Below are 25,514 nucleotides of genomic sequence, written 5' to 3'. Positions count from 1 at the left end.
TTGTTGACTCAACTCATTAACGGACATTTCACCATAATGCACAGGGCTATTTTTTCAGGTTTACTTAGGCACTGGATTAGCTAGTAATTATGCAGGAGTCACGCTCTTCAAGGCTCTTATTCAGAACTGACCAAAAAAAAGGGGATGCAATACCACTGTTGCCGTTAGAAATTCCAGTCAGCGTCACCACCTCATTTAGTAAAACCCAGAATACCTGGACTCTAGACCACATGTATTTGGTGAATTCCAGGCCCCTTTCCACTTAGGCTTGCAGCAGGTTGAAAATGTTAACTGGAAAGCAGGTACTCTTAAAGTATACAATCCAACACTCAAAGCTTTCACAATCAAAAGCAAAATTACCACTATACTCGATTCAGGATTGTGAAAGGGATTAGAGAAGCAGTTTGACTTGTAAATTAAATCTATGGGTATTAACTCTACAGCACATCAACACCAGCCCACACAACTACCAGTGGGTCCATTCTACTTGAAAACAGGAAAATATGACAACCCCCAATGAATAAGAATGCAATGTTTATATGGTGGCAAACATGAACTAGGTGGTTTTTAAGTAAAATTTACATCACAATTATTTGTTAGACCACAGCTGCACAACAGCTCACAAACAATGCTTTAGATATTTTATTGATGGGAGGTTAATCTTATAACAAGGCATCCACAGAAAGATGGATGAGACATCATCCTTTTCATTCATAATTTATTTTCACTTATAAAATACCTCAATAAAAGCAATGTCACACAGCATCCTCCTAGTAAGCACAGGACCAGATTAGAGAGCATAAATGCAAATTGTGGAGTTCTACCCGTATTAAATGCTCACAGAAAGAAGAGATCGGTTGTAAAAGCTTGTCCAGGTGTGCAAGGTGTCAAGATGGATCTTATGTAGATGGGTTACTGTCTCTGTATCCAGGCCTCGCTTACTTCACTCCTTTTATTTACTAATGATAAGGTTCCTACAAGGTCCACGGCCTACTAAGGGGATCTTTGTAAATCTCAGACCTCCCACTTAAGTAGGATTGCCTCTCACCGACCTCTCTTCCCCATTTATAGCTATTGCTATTTGCCATTTCTTAAGTGTACAATCCACCATTATTATAGCATTGTAGAGCATTTGATAGTTTGGGAAGAACTTTCCAAATGGTTGATTACCATTGAAGACTGGTGTCTAAATGCCATTTTCTGAATTTATGAAGATGTGCTGACAGGAGCGTTAGGGAGTGATTTTTTTAGGTGACTGAATCTCGATTACAAGTGGCATGTTAATCCCAACTGTTACTGACCCCATCTGGATTACAAATCCTGCAAGAACATCATGAGTTGGGACAGTTTACTCAGACACTCAGGGTCAAAGAAACATTCCCCCATTAAAAATGTTAATCTCGTAATGGCCAAAAAACACGACTGTATTAATACAGCACCCAGTATTTCTGTGCCTTTTTTTTTTTTTACCGGAGGGAGAAATGAGGCCACTTAAGCATTTTCTCACTCAGTACATACAACCAATTCCCCAGGAGATGTTTATTGTTTGTTAGCAGCAAGTGGAAGTATCTGCAACTAACCAGCCCTAAAAGGCAGTTAACAAGGCATTCTGGAAGTGTTTGAAGGGAAATGAGCACCCTGGCTAACTGAGAAAATACATAAGCAATTTGGTACAGCCATCTGCTCTCAACCAACAAAAACCTCACAACTCATTAAAACTGAAATACTCGCCCAACGACCACACTATTCGCGTACGAGCACAGTGTGGCGAATATTAGTGCATAATGAAGTGTGGATGGTGCTTCGCAATTTTGTGATGTGTCTGTAGTGCATGTGTATTTAGTGTTCTGTTAGTAAGTGTTGCGGCATCTTATGTTAGCAGGTGTGTGGTGAACGCTTGCTGTCCTTAGCACATCCATGCCCGCCTATGTGGCATAGCTATGCGGTGCTGCTTGTGTGTGCAATCTTCTCTCTAATGTGTGCTGCTGGATGTTTCGTGACACAACAGAGGTGATGGTAGACGTGTAGGAGTTGTCGGCACATTGCTTGCGCTCCACTACAATATGGCAGATATAGGGTGCATGAGGCAGTAGGGTGTATGAGGGGAATTCTGCCCACTGAAAGAGCCAGCATGCAGCCTGGAGAAGCAGGCGGGGTGGCTGTGTAAACCCAACAGTCTGCATCGTCAGCCTCTCACGCCAGTGCCTTCCCATTGGCAGAAAGCTGATGGAGAGCAAGTGTGCAGTGAGTAATGCTCTTTACAAGGCCTGGGCAGAAGGCCGCCATTTGTCTGAAGCCCACTAATGCACTTCAGTAGTACATTACGCACCAATTCATCAGCCGCCCTTCTCCATAGCTGATGGACTCTGGCCCACAGTGCACGAGCATGGGCTGCCAGCCCTCACTACATGCCCTAGGTTACAAGGGCACCGATGAGGGGAGCCCCACCATTCATCTGGCACCGGTGACCGTATTTCTTCTCCTTATACCTCTGTGTACTTAAGAAACTGTAACTTTATTACCAATAGATTAATAGCCGGCGGGAGGCTCTGGGCATTCTATTAGCATTAACCATTGCAGGAGGTCCTGAAACTCGCAGTTTCACTGAAATCTATCACATGCTGTCCTTCGGTGTCAGGAGAGGGCACTTCAAATGAGCAATCAGCTGACACTAGCAGGAAGCTCCCTTGCAAACTGTTAATGTGTCATTTTTACAGGGCTTTTCGCAATGAAAGAACAGGCCTCCTACGGGCGCGCACACACTGCCCGTGCTGCTCTTGTTGTAACTAGTCAAGGCTAACAAACTAGAGATCTCCTTTCACGCACATATGACAGCAAACCCAACACACGCTTAGTCAGGAACTGAAGAAAGACGTTTTGGGAGGGTTTCAGTGGCCATGTATAGTTGTTGACTGAGGGTCATTCGTACTTGTGGGAGAGCGGTTTATACAGCTCAGGCAGTGGAGACTCGGCCTCCCAGGTGGAATCCACTTTGGGGAAAAAAATAACCAGTGATTGTCACAAAAGCAGGGGTCTCTCTTCGGAAAGAAAAAAACTATCGCCCCCCCCGTGCACTTGGATTTGCCTCACAGCTCTTGAGGATCAGTAAATTTGTCTCTTCTGGACTAACTTAGTTGTACTGTCAGTCATGGACAGGAAGGGTGACAGGAACGGTACTGGGGGGACTCCCCTGAAAAGAGAGCGCATGTCAACATAATTTCAGTGGATTTGGGTTCACTGAACAGTTTCCCCTGATTGTGAAACAGGCGGCTGTTCTACAGTCAGGAAAACCCTGTAACCCTAAAGTGTAAGTGAAGCAGACAACGGCGAGAAGACTAATCAGGACCATTGCCAGTTTTTGGCAGATGTTCTGGTATGGCCTGTTTCAAATCAGGCCATCAGAGTTAACTGTAGGCAGTGCTATTCCACAGCTATAACAAGGGTTCAGAAAAGCTTCATATTTACCAGCCCCTTAATGACATGATAGGTATCGGCTCTGAAAGCAACAACAGCCGTTTCAAATCTTCTGCACGGATTCTAGTCATATTGAGATAAAACCGTTCTTAACCACCACGTCACGTACCCTCCCCCCAACAAAAACCTTTCAATCTTCATAGGAAACCTGTTCCTCTGAAAGGAAGGCTATGTTCCCACAAGATCCCTAAATCCATCGCATCCAGAAAGCTGTCTGGCTAAAAAACCTTCATACAATGCATGTCTATTGAATGGTTCTGTAATGAATATCTATGAGCTGCTAAGAGTCATAACAAGAATACTGCCAGTGTTTTGGGATTTTATTCTTGGTTAAATACAGACTTCAGTATTATCGCTCTTACAAAGATCTTCCAAAGCTTTTGGACGAAAAGAAGCAGACAACCAGGTATAAGATAAAGGTCCGACGAATGAGCAAGATTTCTAAAATTAGGAATGTGTGATTAAGTTGAATATTGCCTATAAGCAATATTATCATGGGATCACATACAAGGTAAGGTACAGCCAACTACCAAAATGTGTAACATACGGGGCGTATAATGAGTCTGTGCTCAAAATGTCCTTGCTAGTATGAGACATGGATAAGTAACAGGACAGAGCTGGAACCCAGACCACTCAGATCAAGTAAAGAGTAGCTCTTAAAACTTTCAGTTGTCTTTGACAGCAGCTAGAGAGTTTAGTTGCATTTGCGATACAAAATGGGTATTTGAGTCAATAAATGTCATCCAAACCTAAGGCTTTCGGTGTCAGGAGTTCCTTTGGGGACCAACAAATCTGGTTAAACACTGTGAAAAATATTTTCTGAGGTCATCTGGACTCCTGGGGTAAAAGGATGGAAAGGAAACATAAGAAAAAAGATACTTACCATTAACTCTAGTTCTCCAGGCTTGGTGTATTTTATAGATTCACATGCATGAATACTTCACCATCTTCAGAATGGGATTCAAAGTCTGATGACTGGGAAGTATGTAGTTGTGCCTCCCTGTCAAGCATGCTAAAACCAGGAGGATGGATTATGACTCCATCACGTTTTTCATTGCCATGTTTCTGTCTTCTAAATGCCTCCGGGAGGTGGGTGGGGCAAACAATCCCCATAATGGGTTTGGCAAGAGCCTCAAGGAACCTATTGTTACGTTTCCTTTGTGCCCCGTTCTAGCAAGCTCAAAATAGACCCAGTATGGCTTATCTGTGCTTGTGCTTTCCTGGATCAGCAGGCTCTGCTACCACTGTCTTTTCAGAAGTATTCTGAGTGAGACAACAAAACTAATGGGCATAACAGAATATTTCACAAAGGGCTAAGGTTTCCATACTTTCTCTGAGCTTGAAACAGAGAAAGTATCAATCTTGCAGCCTGCAAAAGCAAGTTGTTCCTTCACAGACGGTCTTTGCAAGCACTGATTCTTGATTTCATTACTAAGTATTCCTGGTACTAACAGTTTAGTGAAGCAGGTTCTTTGCCTTGCTTAATAGGCATCCAGATCTTGAGATCATCCAAGATCTATCTTCCTGCTCTACACACCAATATTTTGGGCCTCCACCGCCACTCTATCCTTAATCGAAAGATTTCAGTATTAATATTTACTACTAGAACAGAGTAGGTTACGATATTGGTGAAGCCACTACTCCTGTAATTTGCCCACAATTCTCCATTGACTGGAAATCAATGATGTAAATTCCAAAGCAGAGATGTATGCACTGTGCATTTCAAGGCTGGTCCTGGCAGACACCCACAGCAAGTGACATGGAAATTCCCAAAAGGAGATCACATCGATTATTAGGATATTAACATGTTAAATACTAATGTATTTCATTAATGCCTTCACTTATTTAAGGACTGCTGTTTGATCAGTGTTTCCATGAGGCTGCTGTTGCCTATCACTTACACTTTTTCATCCAACTTCACTTAGTTAGCAAAACATCTCTATATATAGTGGTCCAAGTGTCATCTCAACTGTATATCCACTCAATTTATACTTACACACCTTTATACACATTAACCATGCTGAAGAGCATTACCCTACCCCTGCATACATGCACTGAACAGCATCAAAGTCACATAGGGGCTCATTATGACCCCGGCGGTTGGTGATAATGTGGCAGTAGTGATGCCAACAGGCTGGCGGTACATACCGCCACACTATGACACTGGCGGGTTGGCTGAAGCTGACCCACCAATATACCACACTGACCGCGATAAGAATCTCCAGCCCGGCCGCTGCCAATGTACCACCTGCGGCATTTTGACCCTGCCTACCGCCATGGTTTTCATGGCATTTGTAACGCCTTGAAAACCATGGCGGTAGGCCCTCCTAGTGACAGGGAATTCCTTCCCTGTCACTGATAGGAGGAACACCCACCCCCCCCAACACTCCCCAGATGTCCTCCAAACCCCCTCCATCCATGCCCCCCCCATACACGCACACTTGCAGACACGCACCAGGCATACACACACACTCACAGGCATACACGCATTCATATCCGCATGCATCCATTAATTCATGCACACATCCTTACCACATTCACACTGACACGCAAACATGCATTTACATTTACATTCATACATGCATTCTCACACATGCATACACGCACGCAAACACCACACACGTTCGCATTCACACACACACTCAAACATTCATGCACACATCCCTCTCACACAACATCCTCCATCCCCCCTCCCCTGTCGAAAACCCAACTTACCTGCATCCAGGTGGTCTTCCAGCAGGGGACGGGCGCTGCTACCTCCAGCAGCGCCCACCAGCAGAACACCGCCAAGCCTTATTATTTTTCATAATACGGCTGGCAGCGGGTCTACTGGCGTGGCGCTGCTGGTGGTGGTAGCAGCGCCACCTTAACACCATCCGCCAGTATGGCCACAGCCGGATTTCCACCCTTCTTGTGCCGGAAATCCGTCTGCGGTCATAATTTGGCGGTCTTTTGGCTGCAGTCGCCACGGCAGTAGGTGGCACTTACCGCCAATGTTGTAATGTGCCCCATAGTGTCTAGGTTGCCTGAAACATAATCAGATAAAGGCAAGCATGAACATACGTATCCCCAAGGAGATTGAAACAAATGGAAAATCCTTTCAGAGGACACATCCATTCACATAACGCTCCACACAGATACCACAAAAGGATCCAGCCAGCAAACTCCAGTATAATCAACCTCCAAACAGTACATTAATCTCCTCCATCCTTACCGCCCACTGTCAATGTGAATTACCCTAAACAGTCAGAAACGCAAAGAAATACAATATCAACTGATGAACTGAAAAATCAAGAGTGGTCATATTCTAAAAAAACACTTTAGAAACATATGGATGGTGGTAATGCATTATACAAATATGCACAAAATGGAAAGGACTCTAAAGTTACATGCATGAGACTTCAACCTAGAATTGCTGCTTGAGCAAGACAGACTATTTCTACATGTGTGACCCAATGTGCTTTACATATCTTCTTTCTATAAACCACTATACATGATGTCTATGAAACCTTGCGCCAGCGCTTAATTTGTAAATAAAACGTGCCGGTGCTCAAAGCCCTACCCGCAAACATGCGGCTGCTGCTATTAAATGTGGGAACACGGAATACTGAGACAATGTAATCCTGAAGCCATCTCGGGCCTCTTCAAACCACCTAAAAGCATTCACTGCCCCTTCAGCTCACTTTTGCAGCTTTCTGCTTTCTCACATTGTGAAGCTTTTTCGTTTTTCTCTTCATCAGTCTTTCCCACATGTCTTTTGTTCGCAGCAAATGCTTGAGGCATAAGAATAAGCGCCGGCCCTCAAAAATAAGTGCTGCTGCTCAGCACCGGAAAACAACAAGCACAAATTAAGCACTGCCTTGCACATTAAATTAGTTAGAAAGTCTAGTCCTCAGGCTTCTGGTCTTGATACAGTCAAGCACAACTCATTTATCTATGTCTACCAACCCTAACACGAACAGGAGCAATGTTTAATTGATGAAAAAAAATAGACTCTTGTGAGGAGGCTCTATGAAACGTGGGGTGTAAAACAGATCCTAAAAAACCTAAGCCTTGAGTAGTATGCAATTGGCACTATCATGTGTTCCATAATCACCATACGGAGCAAAAGACCTTATCAATTCGGCGACCTGAAAAGGACCATGAACTGTATAATACCTCTGGTTTTCTCCTTCATTGTGATGATGAAATGTCTCCAATCAGTAATTTTTTCAGGGATGGCGCTGGCCTGAAATTAGCAACTGAGACACCCTTTTGCTTACACGTCACTTAAAATGCATTAGTGCATTACTCCAAGAGTTTTAATTTAATCACGTTAATGGGATAAATGACATGTAATATGGAAACATGCAGCCTGCTGATTAAGCATTTATACACTAAAAATGCATCTACACCTTTCTTCTTTAAGGCACAGACTGCCAGCAACTACAAGGGCTAATTTTGTTTTTTTTAGATATAGCTACATGTTTAATTAAGATATTTCACCTTATGCGCTTCCTTGGTGTCTCTGGGACCTGCACTGTCAAGTGGCAACCATAAGCAGCCCACCAAAGTCTTCACAGCAAGCAGAGTGTGTAGCTTCATTTCACAGTACATACCTCTACCCTCGATAATTCATGGCTGTGGATGGCATCTCTCAGCTGGACGTGCATCTGCTGCAGGAGCTGCTCCTTAGCAAGAAGCTGCTCCTTTAGTTCCTCATATTCTTGGAAGTCCACTCTAAAACAAAATAATAAGTGCTTTTAAGGCAGCTGGATATGGCAGAAGCCCAGTCTCCGGTGTATGTCCCCAATATACTTCTAAGGAATCGCACGATCCATGTACCGTCGGTTGATCTGCATTAGCCTTCTGAATTCACATTTATAAAGTCCAAAGAAATACTGCTTGTTCAAAGCAGTGCAAACTATACAAGCACTGGCAAAGTCAATACCACTGACAATCTGCAATGTGTTTTATTTTACACAAACGTATGCATTAGGCATTAAACATATAAAGGTTATAAAGCTAAAACATGCTAAACAAACATAAAAAAAAAACAAGCATTGGAAAAGCGAATAGGTTTCATCGAACTGACGTTGCCATGCTTTTTGCTTATGCTGTGCAACATCAGCAAAAATCAAAATGCCTTTTGTCATTCCATGTGTAAGCATAAAATGTGTGGGCATGGGGAGGTATGAAAATGATGCACCTACATCGTTCCCTAGATGCACGCATGTGTGATGACATATGGGTGTGCATGGAGCACCATGCATGCATGGACCTAGGGAATGGCGTAGGCACCATTTTTGGGGGTTAATTTACCAATCAAACAAGGCAGACACCATTTGGATTGGTAATTTAAAAAAAAAAAAAAAAAAAATAATGTTATAGGTGCGAAAGCGCTTTATGTACAGCAAGCAGAGCAGTCCAGCTGCAAATGGCAGGTGCTGCGCCCTCCCTCAGACAATAAATAAATTCAAAAATAAGTTTAAATGTCCATAAGGGATTCAGGGAGCAACGGAGTGGGTGGAAGGTGAGGAACAATGGGGAGGTGGCCAGTGAGTAATAGAGACATTTGAGGCTGGGCACAAATGATTAATAAAACGTGATAAAAAAAGGCAGGAAGCATGGCAAAAGCAATGGGCGAGTCTGAGGGGAGGAATAAGGAAGCAGGTGAAGGAGGATTTGGGAAGGTGACGCAGTACATGAGGGAGAGACCTGAAAGAAAAATTTAAAAAACAGGTCTTGAATGTGAGCAGTGGAAGAATAGCAGCCAACTGATCCTCTCCCTGTCCGATGACCCTGCAAAGGCCAAGAGAAATTTCCACAACGGGATGACAGCAGTCACCCCCTGGATGGAAGCCAGCTGCCTCAAACTCAACTCAGACAAGACAGAGATCCTCGTAATAGGCTCCACCCCTTCCACCTGGAACGACTCCTGGTGGCCCACCGCACTGGGAAATGGCCCTGCTCCCACAGACCACGCACGCAATCTAGCCATCATCCTGGACTCCTCTCCATCCATGACCCACCATGTCAACACGGTCTCATCATCATGCTTCCACACCTGACTTTTTCGAAAGATTTTCAAGTGGATCCCCTCCGACACAAGGAAGACAGTCACCCATGCACTAGTCAGTAGCAAGCTGGACTACAGCAACGCACTCTATGCTAGCATCACCAAGAAACTACAGTCAAGACTACAAAGAATCCAGAATGCAGCAGTCAGACTCATTCTTGACACCCCCGACGCAGTCACATCTCCTCCCACCTCAGAGACCTACACTGGCTTCTAGTCAACAAGCGCAACACATACAAACTCCTGATCCACACCTACAAGGCACTACACAACATAAAACCGGCATACCTCAATCACTGCCTCGCCTTCTATGTACACAACAGACATCTCCGCGCTTCCCAGGTTGCCCTCGCAGCCGTTCCCAAGATCCGGAAAAGCACAGCAGGAGGAAGATCCTTCTCCTACCTCGCAGCCCAAACACCGGACACGCTACCGCTCAAACTCAGGCAGATCGCGCCACTGAAGTAGTTCAGGAATGACCTCAAGACCTGGCTCTTCGATTGAGCAGCACGCCCACAAACAAAGCCTTGTGACCATAGAAGTGATTAGCTGCGCTTTAGAAATCACTGATTGATTTATTGCTTGATTGAAGAATACAAGTCACCTAATCAAAAGGATGGTGAAGATGCTATGAACCAGGGGAGGATCAAACACAAGAAGAGGAAGGCAAGCCATTGAATAAGAAGCAATCAAATGAGTGACAAGAAATCTTATAAATGGTAAGCAATGGTCTAACTCCAAGTCCACTGTTAGTTTTTCCACAAGAGGCTTTCACCTGCAGATAGCCAACACCTGTCAGGTAGAAGGGACCTACAATAAGGCATTGCAATAATAAATAAAAAAAATCATGATATCTACACAGAAATAAAATCAGGGAATGGCCCAACCAGTCCTAGCACTGAAGTCTGAAGTACACTACGTTATAGGCAGATGTGGCTAGCCGCACAAGCAAAATGCTGTTACTCACAGTGAAGAGAGCTAATGACTTACTAGGGCTGATCCTCTGTTCAGTAGCGGTTCGCTTCGGTAACAAGGGGTGGGTGTGGCGCGCGGGTTGGGATGGGAGAGGGTAAAATTTATTTTGAAATCTTTTTTTTATTTTTTTATAAAAAACTTACCTCGCTCCTTGACACGCCTATCATCCATCTCGCTGCAGGCACATGCTCCCAGCCTGCCCTGCGGCCAATCCTGACGCTGCTTGGAGCAGCGTCAGGATTGGCTGGGAGCACCCAGCCAGGGCACTCCCAGGGAGCCTGTGCAGGCTCTCTCCAGCCAGTCAACTGTGTTGCTGGGCTGGAGAGAGCCTACTGTGTACATGAGACAAACAGCCAAACATACATGCGCACTGAGGGGAGTGCACAGTGCACTCCCCTCACTGCTCTTCACCCCTGTGGCCCCACTCCTTTAACAAACACATTTTTATTTATTTTGTTTAAGTAAAAGTTTATTATCCTTTGGTTTGTTAAAGGTCTTGCAGCTTCTGCTGCCGGAGGGGGGAAGAGGCCTTAATTAAGCCTTAATGGAGCAGCCACCCCTGCCTCTGTTCTATGCTGTGGTGGGTGGAAGCAAAATGTTAAAGACACAGACCAATTGTTGAACAATGCTGACCAAAAGACTCTGCATTCAAAAACATGAGGCTGGTAAAAAATCCAAAGCAGACTGGCTCTACACCAGACCTAAAAATTGATACTCTATTATGTCTCCAATTTGGAAGTATACTTAAAATAGATGCTGTATATCTTCAATAAATCAGGCATAATGTTCTAAAACCCAATCATGGTATTAGTCAACATTTCTTGTGGCGTAAGCAATGACAAAACAAGGACAAAACAACCCTTCTGATTATATTTGGATTCGTCCTTGTTTTTTTTTTTATTTCAAGTACAAAAATAGCAACATGGGGGAGTGAGGGGGGACAAAAATGCGTTTGTCATTCATAAGAAGGTAAGTGCCACCTGAAAAACTGTTCTCGGTAGAAAAAACAAAGTATCACTTATTGCTAGCCACTGTTAAGCTCTCATTTATTCCAGTAAACAAAATAACTTTGTTAGACACGTTTGTGCGATGACAAAATAGAGGTTTTAATGTTTTGTGTAGGTGGGAGTTTTAGCTTTTCGGATTAAGTTAGTGACAGATACCAAATCATTAAAAAAAAAAATGCTGTTCCTGGAATAGTACAATTTTAATTTTTGATAGTTTTCATAATTCAATTAGCAACACCGTTTTTAAACATTAAATACGTTGTATAGAGTGTGCCGGATGCAGTACATCTACCAAAGCTGATCACCCACTGAATCATTATTGAAAACAGAGAACCCTCCACTGAGTCATTAGTGGAAGCCAGGGACCCCAGTTCAAGCAATGTTGATGATTGGAACCTGAAAGCAGTGCACAAAAATACAGAAACAAGCATTCACCGAGCAAATATACAAACGGATTAAATATTTTATGAGATTCACAAGTATCAAAATCAAAATGTTTATTTTAAAAGGCAGCTTGGGGCTTCTCTTAATTCAACAGAGGCCACGAATTGGCCATGCTATATTCTGTTTGACTGATTTGTCAGAAGAGTGCAAATGCATCAGAGGACACCAACTTAATTTTAACCTCCTGTTGCTACATTTTTCAATTTTAGATGTTGCTTCTTTATTTACAGACACTTTTTATTATTGTGTTAATATTTTTCAGTTTTCTAAGTGGACACCCTGAGCAGGCATTGCAGAACCACAGAGGTCCCCAGACCACAAGTTAAGAGCCAGTGATTTAGAGTGTCTACACTATGTGAGCACCCTAAAAAGGGCAGCATGGACAGCCACCGCTTTTGGTGGATTTCTTACATTCTTCAAATTCTAATTAACTGGCTATTATGCCCTTAGACATCTATGTCTTAATTTATGTGTACCAATAACATTACTTTACTACATATTCATTTTCCTATACTATTGCAGTCAGGGCTTGAAGTTGGGTAGGGGTCGGAAGAGGTTGAAATGACAACCTCTGAATTTTGCAGCAATCTCACCTTTTAAACAACACCCTATGTGTCTAATATTTCCGCCTACCAATCACAAGTTTCAAGGATGATCACCTGATCGGTAGGATCTACCTAGAGATGCTCACCGGAAAGATCAAACTTTCAGATAAGCATCTCTAGAATCTGTCTCAGATAAGAGTATTCTGCAGAGTAGTAACTAATGGACATGTGACTGCAGCACTTTAACTGTAGGGAGTTTCTATATTTTTATACATCTAATTTTGTACCTTAATTCTACCCCAACACTGCTCTCAGATCGAGTCACTCTACCACTGGTCCCATCACCACCTCTGGAACACATTTGTATTACCCCTTCATCTCGCTCAACACTACAAAATATTTTTCGGTCCAGCATAGAAATCTAGCCCTGTGTCACAACCCTCAACCTTTAAAGAAAATCTGAAAATCACTTGCAGAAATCCTTCCATCAAAAGCATGTTTGTGCTACATCAGACGATCCTAAATTGATTTGTCCCTACCCCCACCGAAAAAGATAAACTATAATTTTCTTTCTTTATTTCTTGAGTTAGAAACTCTGGGGGTTATTCTAACTTTGGAGGAGTGTTAATCCGTCCCAAAAGTGACGGTAAAGTGACGGATATACCACCAGCCGTATTACGAATTCCATAGGATATAATGGACTCGTAATACGGCTGGTGGTAAATCCGTCACTTTTCCGTCACTTTTGGGACGGATTAACACCTCCTCCAAAGTTAGAATAACCCCCTCTATCTCAACAGATATTACACTAGCCCTTTGCCTCCTCACATTCAGTCCCTCGCCTTTTTAAGCCATTCCTCCACCGGATTCAGGATACACTGAGAGGCAGATACCTTCTAAAGTAGTCATCAGTTTCTCCACCTCTCGCTGATTTGAGGTCAGGAAGCAAGTCGATTCTGTTATTTCTTCATTTTCACTACTCCATCTGCACTGGTGTTCATCATCCTATTAGTCATTCCTTTCTCACGTGGCTAAGGCTGTGATATTTGAATTCTTGTAGTGAATACAATAGGTGTACATTAACTGGTGGCCATTCTGTGCCACAATATTTGTATCTGGGGGCCATTATGTGCCACAATATTTGTAACAAGTATTTATTTAAACAGTAAATATTTGAACCAAAAATGCTGAACACTGCAAATTACAGTTTATTGGGGAGGTAGTAAGAAACTGAGCTCTGTGTGGTTAATAGGATTAGCAATTAGGGCAGGGCATAACCAACTAAAAATAGCTCCAAACAGGGCTAAGGGGCATTTGTGATGCTGCTGTTGTAAGGGTTGGTCATGCTGGGAGTGTTAATCAGAAGCATGTGTTCCACATGAGGATTCTGTCAATCGTGGGTGGAGGCTGGTCATCCTCAATTTCTAAGGCATGGCAGTAAAGCGGGGAGGTCTGAGAAGAGCCTTTAATCTGACAGAGGTGGGGCAGTGAGATGTGGAATGGTAAAATGATGTTGGGCTTGAATAAAGGAGGGAGCAGCTGAAGTGCAGACGGAAATGGTTTGATCGAGAGAGGGGCAAGGGCATTGACCGATGTCAAAATCAGGGTGCAAAATTTCACTAAGGCTCTATTTTGTACAACGAGTTAGCTAGCCAGACTGCTTATTACCCGAAGGAAGAGACAGGGGGTCAGTCAATCAAGGGATTTCACGTGGTTTGCAGATGGCAAATGGGGGACACTTTCTCAAGGGACATGAAGGTTTGGTTTAGGACTGAATAGAAAGCACCACACTGCAGTCAGTTGACTTCTGGAAAAAGAGGTTAGTCACACTTAATGAGAGAGATTTCATTTCAGATAACAGCTCATAAATGGCAAACTGGGGAAAATTTGATTACAAGGCGACATGGGATTTAATTAATCATTAAAACGTCTCAGTACTTTTCATAGAATGGAATTTTTCGCCATATAGTTACTATATTGTACACCTGTGTTCTCAAATAAAATTAACCTGTAACTTCATCCCTGGTGGAGGGTAACTGGTTTCATACTATGTGGTCATTTCCCAAGTTGGGAAGCTTTTGGGTGAAGATACTGCAATATTGTCAGGCCAAGTTAAGGGCCAGACTTAGAGAACGGCGGAAAGGAAACCAAACACGGCCTTACCTGAGATGCCAAGATTTGCCATGATTCACTGAGGTATAGAACGGTCCACTACATTAAAGGTGATGGAAAGATCATGCAATGTGATGAGTGTAGTGGCCAGTGTTGACAATGCTTAGCAGAATGCTGCCTCCACGAATTCAACTGCATGGAGTTGCACAGATTTTATAAAAGGAGGGTAGCAACGAGACCTGTGGTCGTTGGGAAAAGTACAGGCAGGATTTCTTGTACAAATGCTGTAAAATAAACAGCTTTAGTTATGTAGGCACCATAACAAAAAAAGAGCAATTACTTGAAAATCGAGATGCGAGAGACTGAGAAAAAACAAGTGAAATTTAATAAGGAATTTCAAGAATATTATAAGTCAAAGTTTGATGCAAACTCTGAGGAGTTTGGCGCCAGTAGGAACAAACTCTTTAAGTAATGTGGAATAGTCCTAGTCGCTCCCGGGGCCACACTACAGCACTTGCTCAAAGTATTATAGTGGCACTGGGAAGGGGCATTTGTATGCCCCGCTCCCATGTTCCTGGCGTCTGGAAGAAGATGCTGCTCCAACCTCAAATGCTATTGCACTTGGTTTAGGGCAGCCTGTTCGAGGGAGATGGCTGAAAGGATGCATGAATAAAAGCTTTTAAAGCAAGCACGATGTTTGAGTCAGATCAACACTCACTGTTGAGAAGTGTGTGACTGGCATGTAAAACTTTGAATTTCAGCAAGGTTAACTGTGCCTTTTATCTCAAGTTAGTACATTCAGTACCATTAAATTATGTATATCAGCAAACGTTATTTACAGTGCTTAGAAAAAGTAAAATTGCGTAGTAAGCGGTTTATTAAAAACGTGATATTTTGTACAACACGACATACTATACTGAGTCGCTTAATGAAAATGGTGAACTTTGTAGGAAAATCAGGCCAGTAGTACTGTTCAACCCTTTGTACCAGTAAATTAGGCAAGTGGGATTTAAAGGTAACATTACATGGGAGGCTACCCTGGATAATCCTACGTTCAAGAGATCATTACAGACGGCATAAGCTTTGATGCTGCATAGCTTTCAAGTGGCCCTCTCTGCAAGGTTCTGTTGTTATTTTGTGGGAAAGAATCCCCCTCCACAGATGGACACATGCCCATCTGTTCACGTGTTTGTGCCTGGGGACTGAGAGAAGAATGAGTTTCCCCTACTTGGTGTACACTTAGCATGGACTCTTTTCCTCACTCATCAGGGGCTTGCTCTTCCTAACTGTAATGCAGAGGGTGGGGTCTGGGAGTATGTGTGAACACATACACACACTTAGCAGGTACTGCATTTCAATAGACGTCCATGGAACGTCTTGTTCCTTCATTGTGGTAACCTCCCACTACAAAGAAGAGGGGCAAGGTCCAACTACCTGTTCTCCTGACTGGGCCCTGCTGCTGTTTAACAGTAGCACAAAATAGGTAGAAGATGAAGCTACAGTGATTTTGACTTCAATAAATGACTCACTGGACTAGATCTAACTGCATAATGTTATATGTATCATTTGTTTGTTATCACACGTTAGAAATAGTACCCCTAATGAGTATCACTAATGAGGTGGAATCTTATGGTTCTTAGCTTCATCCTGGAACGATACAGGGTGGTCATGCTTGCTCTTTCTGCTTGGTACAAACCACAGACAACACCATGGAGACTCTGGAATATCAATAGGTAAAACACGACGAATAATCATGTACAAACTTGAGAAGTCATAATTCTTCAGAAACTTCATGAAAGGCAGCATGCAGAGAATGGAAAGGAGCAAGGTCAGAGAGAACCTTAAGGTACTTCACAATTTATCTGGAGACACTAAAGGGGATAGATTTGGGGGCTGACTGGCTGCTTCCAGTGGGACAGGAAGGATCTGACCCAGTCAAGGAAAGAGGCAGCAACACCTTTGGCCACTGGCAAACAATCCAGTGGGCTAAATGGAATGGCATCAGACGTTTATACACAGGGATAATAAAAGGGGCAAGTAGTACTGTGCTGGGGTGATGTAACTGTGAGCTAGCTCTCTATTCTGCTTAAGTTGACTTATTAGTTAACCTGGCCCTATGGCATTTTACCTTGTTTCGCCTTTGGCTTAGTGTATTTTAATTACTGTTAAGCCTGCAGGTTTTGGTTTGCACTTCAGAGCTTCATTCTGACTTCTCCCCTACAGGGCAGCTAGGATCATGTCCACCTATAAGAGGTGCTGCCAAGAATAATTAAGGGAGCGGTTCAACTGTACTTTGGATAGCTTTTAGCTGTCTGTTGTTGAAAGAGCACTAGTGGACCATTCCAAAACTTACAGTAGGCTCGGGCAAGGCCATTGTTTAGCATTGGTTGGCTTTTTTGTCACTCATTTGCTTGCTTCTTATTCAATGGTTTTCTTCGTGTTTGACCCTCCTCTGGAGGATAGCTTGTTTACCATCTTTTCAATGGATGACTTGTGTCCCCCACTTTTCACATTTAGGCAACTACTTTCTTCTCCTTTCAATACTCTCTGCAAAAGCACATTGTTTTCTTTGCTCTCTCCCTTGCTACTGCTTTCCTCCTCAAATACTGATACCCGTTCGCTCAAAGCTGCTACCCGTTCCCCAATCCAAGCTCATCCACTGCTTCCCCACTGCAGTTTTTTGCTTTCTATTATTTATTTTTTTAATTCTCCCTCCTGAGCTCTTCTGTTCCTTTCCTGTACACCCCTTGTTTCAATCATCTTTCTACTGGCTTTTTAGGTACATTACCCATTTAATTATTTCTCATATCCATGCAGTGCATGCACCAAACAATTCCTTTTTTAATTGTTTGCGTTGCAGAAGGCATATTTTTCTTGCATTTGTCAGCCCTCGAACGTGAACATCAAACCTACTGACATTGCCAACACTTGTTAATTCTTTAGCTTGAATAATAAGCACTCTAGGGCCAGATATACTAAAATTAGCAATACCAATCATCTAAATGTGATTCTCCCTGAATCGCAATTAGGAAATCAGTATTGCTAATGTACAAAACTCTTTAGGGTTTCCTTAGCGATTCCTAGTGGGTCGCAAATAGACCTACCTAACGTATATTTAATGAGGTAGTTTGCAATTTGAGACTCATGAGGAATAGCAGCCATCACAAGGATGGTGGCCTACTGAGGTCAGCACACCACCATTTAAAAAAATGCAGCCTGTTTTCCTTAAAGATAACCGGGATGCATTAAAAATAAAAAATGAATCTTTGCAATTGTATTTTTTAAGAGTAGGCAGTGGACTTGGGACCACAGTTGAAAAAAATATTATTATTTACATTATGAAAGCAGAAGGGGGGCCTTGGGGATGCCTGCCCGTTTACAAATGGGTTGCCACCAGTTGTAAACTGGTGGTAAATTATTACTGTTTTGTGACCAGAATTCGATCGCAAAACAGTAATACATACCATACCACTTCGGTATTTGGAAGGGATGCCCTAAACACACCCCTTCCAAATACCAAATTGCAAATGCAAAATGCGAGTTACCAAATCACATTCTGCACATTAGAAAAAGCACTTTTCCAGTCACAGATGGCCAGATTCTGTGATTTAGGCAGTTTGCGACCAGAAAAATGCTTTGTACATCTGGCACTAAGCGGTCTATGGCTTAATATATGGCACTGTGTTTCTGGATGCATTTTTATAGTTCCACTGGACAATTGTGTGTTTGTGTATTTTGTTTAACAAGAATAATCCCACTGAAACCTGAGCTAGAGATGTGGGTACATAAACGCATATAAAGACACATAGAAGCCGGTTACATCTGAACTATAGAGTATTCAAACATCTGAAGATCGAGTCAGAACAAACTATGTGAAAAATACAACGTGTACACTTAAAAACGTTAACATTTTAGAAGGAAAATGAGATTGGGTAAAAAACTTGAGCACGCCTAAGCAAAGATCAGAACGGCTGAACTGAGTGGGGGAACATTCTAAATGTCTTTCAGAAAACACAGCATTTTCCATTTGCAAGATTAAAAACTTTAACGCGCTTGAATGTCAATTAAGCACTAATGCACAACATATTCAGGCATATATCCGAGGAGGTGCACATATGGACACAGTGGAAGAACTTTTTGTTAAAAAGGAAGGCCTTGCTACTTTTCTGCACATCCAAATAATTGTATTGCTGAAAAACATAATTAAACCTATTTAAAAAGCTGATTTGAGCAAAGAAGCGCAATTATGTTTTAAATTAGGTTTGAAATTGGTGCTTTAGAGAGAACAGTTGGCTGTATTCCGACTCGCAGCACAAATATATTGAAATTGAAAGGTGCTCTGCTTTTTAAATAGGAGATCTAGCTCTACAATCCTGACCACAATGCAGCCCAGCTGAATAACAGAGTGGGTTCTCAGTTCTTAGCAAAGACCAAGTGCCCGGCCGGCAGTAATATACCTAGGTTTAGTTGAACGTTATAACCTCTTCCCTATTCATCAATTTCAGAAGGCAGATACCAGGGAATTTTTTTTTTTTTTTATCATTTCTCATACCTACATCTGCTTCCTAAAAGCAACATTCTGCCTGTTAAGAGCAGAACTGACAATTCACAGATCTATGACACAATGAGTTATTATCGAATTGCAATAATATTGTGTCCAAACTATCAGCAACGAATGTTTTATAAAAATCAAACATAAAATGATCAGTATAAATGTACTATCCTTTACTCACATTTACATACCTTAAAAAATATGTATTATTGAAAAACCGAGATGTGGAGGTGATTGTAAAATCTGAACTTTATGTACTTACCTCGATTATATGCTGGTAGTCAATATTATGGAGTTGACGTATGGGCAGGTTAATAAAAAAAAATCTGATAAACTGTTAGAACCCCAAATTAACAGGTAGCAGATTACAAAAACGCCCATTTGCACGGATCTTTTTATTTCCATTCTCTTTTTCAGATTGAAAACTTTGCACAATGTGAAGAAATCAAGTTTGCTACATGTCTTAAAAGTGGGGATGCTATTGACACTTTCTCAATATTTCTACATTACTTACATCTGTTTTTTAGATGTCATTCCCATACACAAACCAGAGATGTGCAATTTGCCTAACAATTAGTTTGCAAAAGGTAATGTATTTTGTAATGCAATCTACATACAAATTGATTGCAAACTGTCTACTTACAGGGAGTTGCAAAAAGACAAGCATCAAATAGGAAGGTCGCAATCAGAGACCCCTGCTGAATCACAGGCAAAACTGAATGGAGACCTCCATCCCTGCATTTGGTTTCTGAAAAGGAAACTATATATATATATATTTTTTTTATTTAATAAAGGAGCCCATGCACATTAAAGGCACAGGTACTGCATCACAAAATGGTTCCTGTTTTAAAACACATGGGGTGGGTGCAAAAGTGATGATTCTAAACCACTGTCAGCTCCCAAAGAGGCCGCTGACATGATGCACAAAAGGAAAGGTGTTCCATGGGGACCCCTTTCCTTTTTCGGATCAGTGACTACCCCTACCTGGAGGTCCGTAACACATGGATGGTTTGAGACCAAAGCTGAAGACACAAACGACTGCGCATTTCTTTCCAAATCTCACTTTAACGCTCTCTCCGAATTTGCGATTAGGGAAGGATCACAAAAGCCCTTTAGATGTCAACGAACTTTGTGACTTATATAAAAGGTTTTGTACATGGAGAAAAGTCCTCCTGTAACTGAGAACGGCATAGTTTGTGACTGCAAAAGGCCTTCGTACATTGAGGCCTAAGTTCTAAAGTGCAGTAAAAGTATGGGAATCTCATTGCAAATGTTTGTGAGTACTCATGCTTTAGGATTAGGTTGGTACAAACCACCTTGACAACGATCACTGATGTGACAGTCAGAGGAAACATTATTTCTCCACAACTTAGCCACAATTATGAATGTGGATGAATCCGTACATCCCACAGGTTCCCCAGAGTAAGAAGTGAAATCTACAGAAAGAAAACTAAAAAATCCCGATTTAATGATTCAGAGCAAAAATTACACTTTTTGCACACCGATATTGTGCAACAGACCCAGAGTCTTATTTGGTTTCTACATCTAGGCATACATTCAGCTACTAATAGGCACTAAAATCAAAAGCAGAAGGGCTGCGCAGACCTGAACACTGCAAAGGATGATGGGATTTCACTGATGTGAAATAAGGGACAGAAAGGATGGGGCTTTTCAATTCGCCATTTTAACCCAGTTTGCTGTGCTCTTCTTTTATATTAGGGGAAGATAGTAATAATATATTTTACCACTGTGGGTCGTCTAGTAAGATCACATTTATAATAAACTGATCAAATTTGGGGACCTGGCATGTAAACAAATACGATAGCAACAAAGCGAGTACAGAAAGGGCCATCACAAAAAATAGACTACAATGGATAGGTAGTAGTAGGATCTGCCCAGAGGTAGTTTCTTTCAGAGTAAAAAGGCAAAAAGGAAGGGTCACCCTTCAGGAAGAAGGCCTTAAAATGAAGTCCGATGGAGTATGAATGCTTCTAAGAGAGCTTTTCTCTTTTCCCTTCGAATCTTATGCCCAAAAAATAGTCCAGATTTTTTAAATTCTAATACAGTAAAAAAATAAAATGGGCCTGATGTCTCCATTTAACAATATGGAGAATATAACTATCACTTGCTGGAATATTTTTGTTGGATATATAGTTTTACACTGTTTGCATATTCCTGTGTTTTACTAGTTTTCATCTTTGGACAGCATTCAGCTCAGTGGTGATTCAATCAATTACTCTCTCACACATCCTCTGCCTAAAATTCACTCTTTGGGAGTTGCCTGACATGAATATTAAACATGAGCAATTTTTTACCATTTTTTCATTTTTTTTTATTTCTTTTTTTTTTTTTTTACCAGCGCCCCCTCCCAACCACCCTTACTGGTGCAGTATAACGCCAAACATACAGCAGCAATGAAATGGTACAGAAGAGCAGCACTGGAAAGAAGTGAGAGCTGTGAAGTGCAGGCCAGCACTACATGGGTGCAAGCGGCTAAAACAGGAACCGCGCAGCAAGGCCGGTCTGGAAGAGCTCCGTGAACTGAATGTGGCAAGGTTAGTAGAATAGCTGATCATTTTTTAAAGAAAAGCCAACTTGATCATAATATCCACAATTTGCCATCACTCACAAAAATGATTTTACTCTTGAAATATTTCAGCACTCACAAAAGCACTTTGCTTACTTGCACCCCCATTTCTTTCAATTGAGGAAGCTCTGCGCGTGATTAAGTAGTGCTACCATTTAACAACAATTCTTTTTAAAGCACTGCAGCTCACAATGCATTCAACTGATGCCGTATGATTTTTGGAATCACACTGCAGCAAAAAGGTAAACTATGACAAAAGCATGCTACTGAAAATAAAAACGAAATAACATTCTCTATGATCTAAGGCCATCAAGCAACATTGGGCCACCTGCATAACTCAATACAGCAACAGATCCATGTTCAAACAGCAATCCAAAGCGAACTCGGCCTTGATTTGTGTTAAAATAAGTAAATAACTAAGGGCCAGATGTAGCAAAAAAGCAATTTGCGACTTGCAAATTGCGAGTCCCTGCGACTCGCAATTTGCAAGTCGCAAATTGCTATGCAGTACGGTGTCTCAGACACCGACTGCAACTCGCAATGGGGTCGCAATGACCCACCTCATGAATATTCATGAGGTGGGTCGCAAATTGCGGCCCCATTGCGAGTATAGGCACTCGCTAACATGGAGGCCTCCATGTTAGCGACCTGCTTTTAAATAAAGCAGTTTTTTTTTTTTTAAATGTAGTCCGTTTTCCCTAAGGGAAAACGAGCTGCATTTCCAAAAAATCCGAAACCTTTTGTTTCGTTTTTTTCAGGGCAGGGAGTGGTCTCTTGGACCACTCCCTGCCCTGAAAAAATGTTTTGGGGTCCAGTCTCAAACTGGAAGGGGTCCCATGGGGATCCCTTCCAATTTGCGAGTGGGTTACCATCCACTTGAAGTGGATGGTAACTGCGACTCCATTTGCGACCGCGTACGCGGTCGCAAATGGAGTTGCATACCACTGCGACTCGCAAATAGGAAGGGAACACCCCTTCCTATTTGCGATTCGGAAATGCATTTTGCGAGTCGGTAACGACTCGCAAAATGCATTTCTGCATAGGAAACACGCATTTGCGAGTCGCAAACGGCAGATTTTGCCGTTTGCGACTCGCAAAGTGTTTCCTACATCTGGCCCTAAGTGCAGGAGCCCGGAGCTTCACTTAGAAGCCCTGGCTCTGGCGCAATAGAATACCCGGTTGCTAAAAATAAACGCAAAGGCAGCCTCCATTAGGTTCTAATCCCATGCCTCTTTTTTCCACCATCCCTTATTTCCTTCTTGCATATTCTTTTTCATTCCTGCTTTCTCACTGTCACTGATTTTTTAATATTTCTCCTTTTCCTTCTTTCTCTCTCTTGTGCTGGGTCTAAAACAGTAATAAATAATTGGTCCTGGTCACCAAAAATGAGCGTGTTGTCCACCACCGCCAACTCCCTGCACAAAATAAATAAAGATCCTTGGAGCCAAGGAGCTCCATATTGTCTGTCTGCATTTTGGCCCCACTGGTGTCAGGATGGCAAACATTTTTGCCTGATATTTGTAATTTGGCTGGTTTTTGCCTTCAGAGAGTTACGGTTTGGTAGCACACAAGCACCATCTCACATTAAAAAGTCGTTTTCAAAAGCTAGGCCGCGAGCAGGGCTGGTGTAGGTGCCATTTGTGACGCCCCTCTTCCCCTGACAGAGAGGGCACGTGTTGCTTCTGACACCCTGCCAGGCGTTGCCTTTCACCGAAGGTGTCCTGCTCAGTGTCGGGCATCTGGTCCTAGGACACACGCTGCCCCGGGAAGAGGCCCGACACGCTGCTGGTTCAGGATGCTTCACAACGAGCGTGCCTCCGCGTGTTTCCTGATTCCAGCTTCACAAAGTTTTCTGCGTCCTGCAGAACAGTGGATGACTTCCACAAGTCACGGGGGGAGAAGCATGCAGACGGCTTCTCAGCAGGGTTAGCTTTCGCACGGCTTATTTTTGCACACCAGTAAATGTAGGCAGAGGGTTTCTCCGCACCTTCACCTTTCTTGTAAAGTAACAGTTTTTACACAATGTAACGACGCTAAGAACTCTGCAACCTTTACAAAACTGCAAAGGAATCGAAGGAAAACCAAAACGCAGCCCTCGGAAAGAAAACAAACCCGGCACCCACGGATGTGCTCGTGGCACATTCCCAGGAAGCGAGGCTTCGTTGTGCAAGCATTCCCATTGGGGTACAGCCTTCTTTTGATGTATATCGGTGAACTTGGGAAATATTTTCACTCTTTGCCCATGATTTGGCGATAACGTTCTTAATATTGCATTGATCTGCTCCTTCTAGTGGCTCAGTAAGTCCAGGATGTGTAGTGGAAGGTGTACATACCCTGAAGGCGGTGTGCGGTGAAATAACACTTTATTCATCATGATATTGATTTCAGAGCCTTTTAAAGATACCAGGTCAGGCCCTCGGGATTCCCCTACTACCGGAGGAAGAACAAGGGACTCTCTAGGGTGCAAACGCTGTGCATATGAGGACCATGTTTTTGTTGTTGTTAGAAAACCAGACTCAACAACTGGAGCTTCATTGCAGCACTGGTGACGTTTCACATAGTTGGGAACCAGCAGAGATGGTTAAAGGAGCACTGCACTGGTAAGTCCGTGCACTTTCATTTCTTTCTAGCTGAACTGCAATTTATTTATTTATTTATTTTTCAAAATCCGACAAGATTAAACCCTTTAGCTGAAGAAAGATGGTACATGCAATGTTATTCTGCCATTACCACAAGTATTGCTACTGCTTCTTGGGGATTTTATATTCCTCAATACAAAATTCAGCTCATATTTACTTCACCTCCGCCTGATGGCAGTGCACCATCCCCTACACTGTACTTCATACTGCGGAAAACCCCCACACAGCATAATACAGCACAGCAATAACAAGATACTGTGTTGCACTCTATTAGGTGCACAACACAGAAAAAAACTGAACCCCAGGACACAATGTAGCAATTTCAGAAGCTCGCAAATGAGCGCCCACACGCTCATACAAGTAAATAAACCAAGAGCGCAAGAGCCATGCCATACTAGTCACAAGGGCTCGAATTAAGGACACTGAAACAAAGCATTAAAGTCACTGATGAGCGCTAATGAACACATTAGAGCGCTGAGAAAGAAAAAAAACAAGGATGAGCAAGAGGGTAAAAATGGTGCAGGCAGGGGACTGAGAACATTAAGCAGAGGGAGAACCATTCAGGATCTGTGGGACCCCAGAGATAAAAAGGATAGGCTGGATCCACGCGTCTCAATCCTTTCGGGCTAGCAAAATGGAAAGGTCCGTTGTACAACCATAGCAGCGTCAGAGTGGCGGCAAGCAGAGCTCCAAATGATCCATCCAGGGCTTAGTTAGTGAGAGCACTGTCTGGGCGAGGAGCCATAGAATCATTCTCTTACTTTGCAAATGATGGGAAACACTTTCAGACAGACACTGGCACTCATAAATTATACACTTCATTTGCATATTCTAGGCAAGAGGCATTATGCAAATGTGATCCAATTTGCATAATGGATTCCTCTTGTCGCTTCAACAGCTTTATGCTTAAAAAAAGAGAAAACTGAAAGCTGGGGAAGGCAAAGCTGGCAAGTTCCAGGCACAGGCACATCCACACACATTGCTTGCAGCTTCCTAGACAAGGACTCTGCTTCGATGCAAATACACACACTATTTGTGGTGAGGAAATCGTAAAACAAAGACCAATCCACAAATTTGCTCTAATTATGGGGGCAAGAATTGAGCTGCTGGAAATTTGTCAG

General features: G+C 42.5%; 1 protein-coding gene across 5 annotated transcripts in view; it reads right to left on the bottom strand.

Moving 5' to 3' along the window:
• Nucleotides 1–25,514, bottom strand: part of PMFBP1 (polyamine modulated factor 1 binding protein 1) — an 881,291-nt gene that overhangs the window by 651,671 nt on the left and 204,106 nt on the right. For all 5 annotated transcript variants that reach the window (XR_011199809.1, XR_011199811.1, XR_011199812.1 and 2 more), the window contains exon 5: nucleotides 8,073–8,193. Coding sequence is in view for 1 of the 5 variants with exons in the window: in XM_069216463.1 (XP_069072564.1) it covers nucleotides 8,073–8,193 (121 nt within the window). In the remaining 4 variants the exon portion in view is untranslated. The remainder of the gene's footprint in view (nucleotides 1–8,072; nucleotides 8,194–25,514) is intronic.

Source organism: Pleurodeles waltl, chromosome 12 (genome assembly GCF_031143425.1).
Source record: "Pleurodeles waltl isolate 20211129_DDA chromosome 12, aPleWal1.hap1.20221129, whole genome shotgun sequence".
Lineage (NCBI taxonomy): Eukaryota > Metazoa > Chordata > Amphibia > Caudata > Salamandridae > Pleurodeles > Pleurodeles waltl.
Note: the sequence above shows the minus strand (reverse complement) of the source record. Positions and strands in the feature narration are given on the sequence as shown.